General features: G+C 41.5%; 1 protein-coding gene across 1 annotated transcript; it reads left to right on the forward strand.

Moving 5' to 3' along the window:
* The first annotated feature begins 876 nt into the window (after positions 1–876).
* Positions 877–2,703, forward strand: LOC117892471 (glutamic acid-rich protein-like). Its single transcript, XM_034798726.1, has 4 exons — positions 877–907; positions 1,017–1,281; positions 1,781–2,064; positions 2,147–2,703. The coding sequence occupies exons 1-4, from the start codon at positions 877–879 to the stop codon at positions 2,701–2,703; spliced, it is 1,137 nt and encodes a 378-aa protein (XP_034654617.1).
* The last annotated feature ends 8,002 nt before the right edge of the window (positions 2,704–10,705 follow it).

Here is a 10,705-nt window from a genome sequence, read left to right on the forward strand (position 1 = left end):
ACATGCTCATAAAAAGGCGCTACATGGTAGGCTATCATGTCGTCGGAATCGTTAACGATATGGGTCCCGGGAACCACAAACTGTGGACAAGTCTTCGAATCTCGCCTGGTATGAATTAAGCAAAACTTTTGACTTCCCTGACTAATTTATAAATATTTTTAAATAGAGAAAACATGGTTTGAGCACCCAGCTGACTCTACTGAAAAAGTTTGTGTTTGCCGTACCCCATCTTGTGAAGTTGATAAGGAATCACTTCCTTGATTCAGGGCTTGTCGTTGATGGGAAACTTTCAACCCAGCAAACCGTGAGGCAAGCTATGAACAACGCTTCGACATCGGACCTTTCCATTATGTGGAAGGTAACTGATGATCATCTTAACGCGCTCTGCACGCAGGCAGAGAGTTAAGCTGCCAACTCAGTTATTTTCAAACACCACAGCCAGTGCAATAAAGCGCTGGTTTGACGTTTTTAATGTAAAGCTCTCTACATCCAATAGTATTCCGACAAAGAAACCCTTCGGTAAAAGTCTAGAGGCTCAGCGACAGGTTTTGGATAAGATGTCAAAAGTGATGTCCCAAGGAGTAGTCCCAAGTTCCAAAAATATTTTGCCCTTTCAAAGGGGTATACTTATCAGCAACAACTCATTAAACGAATTGTTTGAGTATGTTGCGGGTAGATATAAAATGAAATACCTACTTACTAGCCGCATATCACAGGACCAATTGGAGCACTTTTTTGGTGCAATGCGGGCCAAATGTGGGCTGCATGATCACCCATCACCGCTTGAGTATAAATTCCGTTTATGCAAATACCTAATAGGTAATTTTTGGTAGTAATTGATTACTTGTCTAACAAAACAATAACAATAACACAAAAATGTTTTATGTAGTAGATTTTCAGAGCGTCTGTATGTATGTTTGTGTCGTCCACGTGATTGTTAAGTATTTTGATCATTTTTTGTAGATTTTTTTAACCTAAATATTAATTTTAAAGAAACATAATTTTTCTAAATTTAGCGAGGAACACTGAAATTTTGGACACAAAGGCCAATGTTGAGGTGGTAGTAGTGCCATGGCTGGACTTAGACTTCTCCGCACTGCAGTTCACTGCTTCGAGTTGTCCTTCTTCAAGTTCTCCTGCTGAACGTGTGGCAGAGCAGGCAGAGGACAAAGAAGACGAATTAGATGGCCAACTGACTGATGACTCCATAGAGTACATAGCAGGCTATCTAATTCGGCGATTGTCCTTGGAATGCGAGGACAAGGAGAACACCTCATTCACGTATGTGGATCTGGTCTCAGCAGGTGGGCTAAAGAAGCCATCAGCCGAATTTGTGGCAAAAATTTAAAGCGCTGGAAAATATTTTCCTTCAATTTAATGGAAACAATGGAAACAATGTTTGCCTTAATTGATTTTTGCAAATGATAAAAAGTTCCGAGAACACCGAATTGGACACAAAAACCAAAGAATTCTTTTTTAAAATGCGGATAAAAATTCGTATTAAAAATTTATATGGAAGAATTAGAATTCAAAAGCAGAAACAAGACTAATTGGTCAAAAAAAATATCTTAAGATTTTATTATAACATACCTTTTAAAATTTTATTTCTTTTGAAGTATTTCGTTTTATTTATTATCGAAAATCTTTTCTTTGCTGTCAGCAGAAACAATAAAAGCGAAGAGTGCAGAACGTAAAACGTTTGCTAATTTTACCATGATTTCGACGCTGAGTCTGAATCGCGCATGGTGAAATTACTAACATGGTGACGGATTCACCACAGTGCCTTCTCATTCGAGGACCAACAGCTCGTCATTCGTTTGCCAAACGTCGAAAAAGAGGTTGTTGGCGCCAGCTTCTTTCAGAGGCGACTGACCACCGATGCTGCCCATTCGGAGAAGAAAAACAAAACGATTGTAGAAGAAAAGGAACAAAAAGTTAGCGTACCGCCCGTTAAGAGAGTTCCACAACCACAAAAAGTCAAGAAGCACAAGTATGATCTAACACCGAAGAAGAGGCGACTGACCACCGATGCTGCCCATTCGGAGAAGAAAAAACAAAACGATTGTAGAAGAAAAGGAACAAAAAGTTAGCGTACCGCCCGTTAAGAGAGTCCGACAAACGGCGACTGTCCCACAACCAAAAAAAGGTGTCAAGAAGCACAAGAATGATCTAACACCGAAGAAGAGGCGACTGACCACCGATGCTGCCCATTCGGAGAAGAAAAACAAAACGATTGTAGAAGAAAAGGAACAAAAAGTTAGCGTACCGCCCGTTAAGAGAGTCCGACAAACGGCGACTGTCCCACAACCAAAAAAAGGTGTCAAGAAGCACAAGAATGATCTAACACCGAAGAAGAGGCGACTGACCACCGATGCTGCCCATTCGGAGAAGAAAAACAAAACGATTGTAGAAGAAAAGGAACAAAAAGTTAGCGTACCGCCCGTTAAGAGAGTCCGACAAACAGCGACTGTCCCACAACCAAAAAAAGGTGTCAAGAAGCACAAGAATGATCTAACACCGAAGAAGAGGCGACTGACCACCGATGCTGCCCATTCGGAGAAGAAAAACAAAACGATTGTAGAAGAAAAGGAACAAAAAGTTAGCGTACCGTCCGTTAAGAGAGTCCGACAAACGGCGACTGTCCCACAACCAAAAAAAGGTGTCAAGAAGCATAAGAATGATCTAACACCGAAGAAGAGGTGACTGACCACCGATGCTGCCCATTCGGAGAAGAAAAACAAAACGATTGTAGCAGAAAAGGAACAAAAAGTTGGCGTACCACAACCACAAAAAGTTGTCAAGAAGTCCAAGGATCGGCCAACATGTGTTTTTTTTTGTTGGCCACATGCCTCTTTGATCGGCCAACATGTGTTTTTTTTTGTTAGCACCGCTTTGCCAAATTGGGAGGTTATTCCCAGGCTATCCAATGTGCACTGCCAGGCTAGCCCAGACGGACTGCCACGATTCCGTCCGGCGATCCTCGTTATATTGCCGGCGATCAGCTGTTGGCATTCGGGATTTTTGGTTTAGCCCTAACGCGTTCTGCGCCCGGCTGTTTAGTGTGGCCGTTCGTCCGCCGTGGGTTTGGCGCGCGCGCCTCTTTTGTTTGAATTTGAATATATATAATTGTGTAATTATATGTGAGCTATATTTAAATATAGCTTGTGACGCCTGCGCTTTGTGTTGCGGAGCTGGGCGTCACAGATTGTAGAAGAAAACGAACAAAAAGTTAGCGTACCGCCCGTTAAGAGAGTCCGACAAACGGCGACTGTCCCGGCGCACTGTCGAGACCGGCTGCAAAGAGTTATAAGCGAGGTCCGTTAGTTTTTTCGCCTACTCTTTCGTCGTTTACTTCAGCCCATGGTGAAATTACTAGCAATTTGACGGATCCACCAAACGCCTTCTCTTTCGAGAACGACCAGCTTGTCACTCGTTTGCCAAACGTCGAAAAAGAGGTTGTTGGCGCCAGATTTTTTCAGTGTCTTCTTCTTTCTCGTCATTGATTACGAACGAAGACGTAAGCGGAAGGCACTCTTCGCTTTTATTGTATCTGCTGACAGCAGTAAAAACGAGAAGGGACGTGTGAGACGCTTCTTACGCGTCACAACTTTTATACCCGGCACTCAGTACTACATCTGCACTTTAGCGGTTATTTGTCCAATTTTACATTTTTTCTTCATCTGTCATCTACATCAACAACACTACTCACGCCAACACGCTTCTTTAGCTCGCCACCCTCCCCTATAGACACACATTGGAGAGTCGCGGCAGAGTCAGCGGCAGAGGAAGCGGCAGAGGCAGCGGCAGAGGCAGAGGCAGTGACGTGTCAGGGGCCAGGCCATAAACAGCGCGAAGCAGATTGTGAATGCTGCGGGACGGGGTGGGTTTGGCTACTGCAAATTAATTTCTTCATTGTGGCTATGATAATGATCCAATCTGATACCGGTGATCTGAAAGATGTGGTCATTCCCTTCGGAATGGCATTTTTAGTTTTCGTTTATTTTCAAAATTGTGGATACAGCAGATTTTCGACCTTTGTTGCGGTGGAAGAGGGTGGGGCGAAATTTTGAAATACACTTTTAACAGTGTGAGCACACAGAAGTCTGGATGCATAACTTGGTCTGTGGGTACTAGACGCTCAGAAAGACGGACAGACGGACAGTCGGACAGGCGGACGTACAGAATGACATGGCTATATCGACTCGGCTATTGATGCTGATCCAGAATCTATACATACATATGTACATATGTATACTTTGTGGGGTCGGAAACGGTTCCTTCTATGTGTTACATTTATTCCCCACAAAAGCCCGGCGTACTGTCGAGACCGGCTGCAAAGAGTTATAAGCGAGGTCCGTTAGTTTTTTCGCCTACTCTTTCGTCGTTTACTTCAGCCCATAGTGAAATTACTAGCAATTTGACGGATCCAGCTTGTCACTCGTTTGCCAAACTTCGAAAAAGAGGTTGTTGGCGCCAGATTTGTTCAGTGTCTTCTTCTTTCTCGTCATTGATTACGAACGAAGACGTAAGCGGAAGGCACTCTTCGCTTTTATTGTATCTGCTGAAAGCACTAAAAAAAAACTTGACAAAGTAAAGATTTGGAGCGGCATAGCAAACAATATTTTGCAGACATGTTTGTTTCTAAAAAAGATTTAATTGAATAAAGATTCAATTACATATGTACATGGTGAAATTACTAATTAGTATTACCGGGTATACAAATTGTGACGCGTAAGGAGCGTCTCACACGTTCCTTCTCGTTAGTTTTCGTTTATCTTCAAAATTGTGGATACAGAAGATTTTCGCCCTTTGCGGGGGCGGGGCGAAATTTTGATATATACTTGTAACAGTTTGAGCATACTGAAGTCTGGATTAAAAATTTGGTGGCTCCAGCTTTTATAGTCTCTGAGATCCAGGCGCTCAACAAACGGAAGGACAGACGGACGGACAGACATATATCGGCTATATATTGGCTATATCGACCCGGCTTTTAATGCTGATCAAGAATATATACACATTATGGGATCGGAAACGTTTCCTTCTCTTCGTTACATCCAACATTTCCCACAAATACTATGTATCCTATTTACTCTTCCATGTCCGGGTATAATAAAGAGAGCTACCTGCAAATAAGTTGCTGCAGAAAACATTGGCCCCAGCAGGATCCTAGGGGCAAGCTGGTCTGTTGTCCTTGGCATAAACTGGGACTTTGGCTATATGCATTCAGGGGGTGTCTCTTGAAGCTTCTGCAGCTCAGCATTCTTCGGGCTTTCCTCGATTGAAATCTGGAACTAAATTCGTATTAATCAGTGGGTTAAACTGAATAAAACTCCTCTTTAAATCACCCTTTGGAAATTTGTTTTGTATAATAATAAAATGTCAGAAAAGTAGGCGGCTCTCAATATTTTTGTGCCACTCCATACGGAGATCCCTTATAGAGCTCAGTTCCGTCTGTGCTAGTCAAGCGGTAAGATCAAAATTGTAAAATTTTTTATTTGTATTCAATTTTTTTTTTTTTTTTTCTTGACAGGTGAAAATGTTTCTAAAAATGGAAATCATCAGCTCAATTGTCCATTATTTTAGCCCCCCACCAGAACCAACGTATATCGAGTCATTTATGCGAGTGGTAAAAAATAACTGGGACTATCTACAAACGATATCGGCAGCATATCTGGGTGGCTCGATGGCTATGCTGTGCGCTTGCCCAGTTCTTATATTTTATCTAATAAAAATGGCAAGACGACTATGATGGGAATGATGGGCCACATCTGGTGCAGAACGTGGACGAGCGCGGGCAGGAGGACGATCAGGAAGACGAGGAGCTCGAGGATTAGCAGGAGGAGTTCGAAGAGTCCGACGAGGAGTTCGAGGATAAGGAGAAGGAAATCTCCTCAGAAGATGGAGCAGATGATATTCATGAACTGGAAGATACGTTTGACGAGCTCGCTCCAATCCTTTAAATAGTTATATTTTTTAGTTGTATTTTGTTCGAGTTAAACAGTCGTGAATTTTGGCATTAATATATTAACGAGAATCTTTTTGGCCAATCGAAGAATACTTTGTTTCTTTTCAACCGCTTATTTCTAGCTGATCTTTGCTTATGCTAATTCACATTTTTCTGAAAACTATCTTTAAAATGCAGCGCACGTTCTTGACACTCTTCTACTCTATGGGTATTCATGGGGTGAAAACGAGAGGTTTAAGATTTGTATTTTCCCGAAATAAAATACGAGGAGGGACGTTTGAGAGGCTTCTTACGCGTCACAACTTTTATACCCTATACTCAGTAGAACATCTGTACCTTGGTAATTTTTTTTCAAATTTTAAATTTTACATTTTTTCTACATATGTCATCTACATCTACATCACTTCTCACGCCAACACGCCCTTTAAGCGCGTCCCTCATTCTGGCCCCTAGAGCCGCACACGTTTATTTTACGAAGCATTTTCGACCTTTGTTGTGGTAAGAGATTTTACATATGTGCAAAAAATAAAAAAAACTGTTGGACGGGGTGAGGCTCGCCACTTCAACTTAATCTCTTCATTCTGGCTATAATAATGATCCAATCTGATACCGGTGATCTGAAAGATGTGGTCATTCCCTTCGGAATGGCATTTTTAGTTTTCGTTTATTTTCAAAATTGTGGAGGTTGTTGGCGCCAGATTTGTTCAGTGTCTTCTTCTTTCTCGTCATTGATTACGAACGAAGACGTAAGCGGAAGGCACTCTTCGCTTTTATTGTATCTGCTGACAGCACTAAAAAAAAACTTGACAAAGTAAAGATTTGGAGCGGCATAGCAAACAATATTTTGCAAGATTTAATTGAATAAAGATTCAATTACATATGTACATGGTGAAATTACTAATTAGTATTACCGGGTATACAAATTGTGTCGCGTAAGGAGCGTCTCACACGTTCCTTCTCGTTAGTTTTCGTTTATCTTCAAAATTGTGGATACAGAAGATTTTCGCCCTTTGCGGGGGCGGGGCGAAATTTTGATATATACTTGTAACAGTTTGAGCATACTGAAGTCTGGATTAAAAATTTGGTGGCTCCAGCTTTTATAGTCTCTGAGATCCAGGCGCTCAACAAACGGAAGGACAGACGGACGGACAGATATACTTGGCTATATCGACCCGGCTTTTAATGCTGATCAAGAATATATACACATTATGGGATCGGAAACGTTTCCTTCTCTTCGTTACATCCAACATTTCCCACAAATACTATGTATCCTATTTACTCTTCCATGTCCGGGTATAATAAAGAGAGCTACCTGCAAATAAGTTGCTGCAGAAAACATTGGCCCCAGCAGGATCCTAGGGGCAAGCTGGTCTGTTGTCCTTGGCATAAACTGGGACTTTGGCTATATGCATTCAGCTCAGCATTCTTCGGGCTTTCCTCGATTGAAATCTGGAACTAAATTCGTATTAATCAGTGGGTTAAACTGAATAAAACTCCTCTTTAAATCACCCTTTGGAAATTTGTTTTGTATAATAATAAAATGTCAGAAAAGTAGGCGGCTCTCAATATTTTTGTGCCACTCCATACGGAGATCCCTTATAGAGCTCAGTTCCGTCTGTGCTAGTCAAGCGGTAAGATCAAAATTGTAAAATTTTTTATTTGTATTCAATTTTTTTTTTCTTGACAGGTGAAAATGTTTCTAAAAATGGAAATCATCAACTCAATTGTCGATTATTTTAGCCCCCCACCAGAACCAACGTATATCGAATCATTTATGCGAGTGGTAAAAAGAACTGGGACTATCTACAAACGATATCGGCAGCATATCTGGGTGGCTCGATGGCTATGCTGTGCGCTTGCCCAGTTCTTATATTTTATCTAATAAAAATGGCAAGACGACTATGATGGGAATGATGGGCCACATCTGGGGCAGAACGTGGACGAGCGCGGGCAGGAGGACGATCAGGAAGACGAGGAGCTCGAGGATTAGCAGGAGGAGTTCGAAGAGTCCGACGAGGAGTTCGAGGATAAGGAGGAAGGAAATCTCCTCAGAAGATGGAGCAGATGATATTCATGAACTGGAAGATACGTTTGACGAGCTCGCTCCAATCCTTTAAATAGTTATATTTTTTAGTTGTATTTTGTTCGAGTTAAACAGTCGTGAATTTTGGCATTAATATATTAACGAGAATCTTTTTGGCCAATCGAAGAATACTTTGTTTCTTTTCAACCGCTTATTTCTAGCTGATCTTTGCTTATGCTAATTCACATTTTTCTGAAAAACTATCTTTAAAATGCAGCGCACGTTCTTGACACTCTTCTACTCTATGGGTATTCATGGGGTGAAAACGAGAGGTTTAAGATTTGTATTTTCCCGAAATAAAATACGAGGAGGGACGTTTGAGAGGCTTCTTACGCGTCACACTTTTATACCCTATACTCAGTAGAACATCTGTACCTTGGTTTTTTTTTTTCAAATTTTAAATTTTACATTTTTTCTACATATGTCATCTACATCTACATCACTTCTCACGCCAACACGCCCTTTAAGCGCGTCCCCTCTCCCCTAGAGCCGCACACTATACGAAGCAGACTGTGGTAAGAGAGTACATATGTGCAAAAAATAAAAAAAACTGTTGGACGGGGTGAGGCTCGCCACTTCAACTTAATCTCTTCATTCTGGCTATAATAATGATCCAATCTGATACCGGTGATCTGAAAGATGTGGTCATTCCCTTCGGAATGGCATTTTTAGTTTTCGTTTATTTTCAAAATTGTGGATACAGCAGATTTTCGACCTTTGTTGCGGTGGAAGAGGGTGGGGCGAAATTTTGAAATACACTTTTAACAGTGTGAGCACACAGAAGTCTGGATGCATAACTTGGTCTGTGGGTACTAGACGCTCAGAAAGACGGACAGACGGACAGTCGGACAGGCGGACGGACAGAATGACATGGCTATATCGACTCGGCTATTGATGCTGATCCAGAATCTATACATACATATGTACATATGTATACTTTGTGGGGTCGGAAACGGTTCCTTCTATGTGTTACATTTATTCCCCACAAAAGCCCGGCGCACTGTCGAGACCGGCTGCAAAGAGTTATAAGCGAGGTCCGTTAGTTTTTTCGCCTACTCTTTCGTCGTTTACTTCAGCCCATAGTGAAATTACTAGCAATTTGACGGATCCACGCCTTCTCTTTGTCAGCTCGTTTGCCAAACGTCGAAAAAGAGGTTGTTGGCGCCAGATTTGTTCAGTGTCTTCTTCTTTCTCGTCATTGATTACGAACGAAGACGTAAGCGGAAGGCACTCTTCGCTTTTATTGTATCTGCTGACAGCACTAAAAAAAAACTTGACAAAGTAAAGATTTGGAGCGGCATAGCAAACAATATTTTGCAGACATGTTTGTTTCTAAAAAAGATTTAATTGAATAAAGATTCAATTACATATGTACATGGTGAAATTACTAATTAGTATTACCGGGTATACAAATTGTGTCGCGTAAGGAGCGTCTCACACGTTCCTTCTCGTTAGTTTTCGTTTATCTTCAAAATTGTGGATACAGAAGATTTTCGCCCTTTGCGGGGGCGGGGCGAAATTTTGATATATACTTGTAACAGTTTGAGCATACTGAAGTCTGGATTAAAAATTTGGTGGCTCCAGCTTTTATAGTCTCTGAGATCCAGGCGCTCAACAAACGGAAGGACAGACGGACGGACAGATATACTTGGCTATATCGACCCGGCTTTTAATGCTGATCAAGAATATATACACATTATGGGATCGGAAACGTTTCCTTCTCTTCGTTACATCCAACATTTCCCACAAATACTATGTATCCTATTTACTCTTCCATGTCCGGGTATAATAAAGAGAGCTACCTGCAAATAAGTTGCTGCAGAAAACATTGGCCCCAGCAGGATCCTAGGGGCAAGCTGGTCTGTTGTCCTTGGCATAAACTGGGACTTTGGCTATATGCATTCAGGGGGTGTCTCTTGAAGCTTCTGCAGCTCAGCATTCTTCGGGCTTTCCTCGATTGAAATCTGGAACTAAATTCGTATTAATCAGTGGGTTAAACTGAATAAAACTCCTCTTTAAATCACCCTTTGGAAATTTGTTTTGTATAATAATAAAATGTCAGAAAAGTAGGCGGCTCTCAATATTTTTGTGCCACTCCATACGGAGATCCCTTATAGAGCTCAGTTCCGTCTGTGCTAGTCAAGCGGTAAGATCAAAATTGTAAAATTTTTTATTTGTATTCAATTTTTTTTTTTTTTTTTTGTGAAAATGTTTCTAAAAATGGAAATCATCAGCTCAATTGTCGATTATTTTAGCCCCCCACCAGAACCAACGTATATCGAATCATTTATGCGAGTGGTAAAAAAGAACTGGGACTATCTACAAACGATATCGGCAGCATATCTGGGTGGCTCGATGGCTATGCTGTGCGCTTGCCCAGTTCTTATATTTTATCTAATAAAAATGGCAAGACGACTATGATGGGAATGATGGGCCACATCTGGGGCAGAACGTGGACGAGCGCGGGCAGGAGGACGATCAGGAAGACGAGGAGCTCGAGGATTAGCAGGAGGAGTTCGAAGAGTCCGACGAGGAGTTCGAGGATAAGGAGGAGGAAATCTCCTCAGAAGATGGAGCAGATGATATTCATGAACTGGAAGATACGTTTGACGAGCTCGCTCCAATCCTTTAAATAGTTATATTTTTTAGTTGTATTT

Source organism: Drosophila subobscura, chromosome A (genome assembly GCF_008121235.1).
Source record: "Drosophila subobscura isolate 14011-0131.10 chromosome A, UCBerk_Dsub_1.0, whole genome shotgun sequence".
NCBI classification, from domain to species: Eukaryota; Metazoa; Arthropoda; class Insecta; order Diptera; family Drosophilidae; genus Drosophila; species Drosophila subobscura.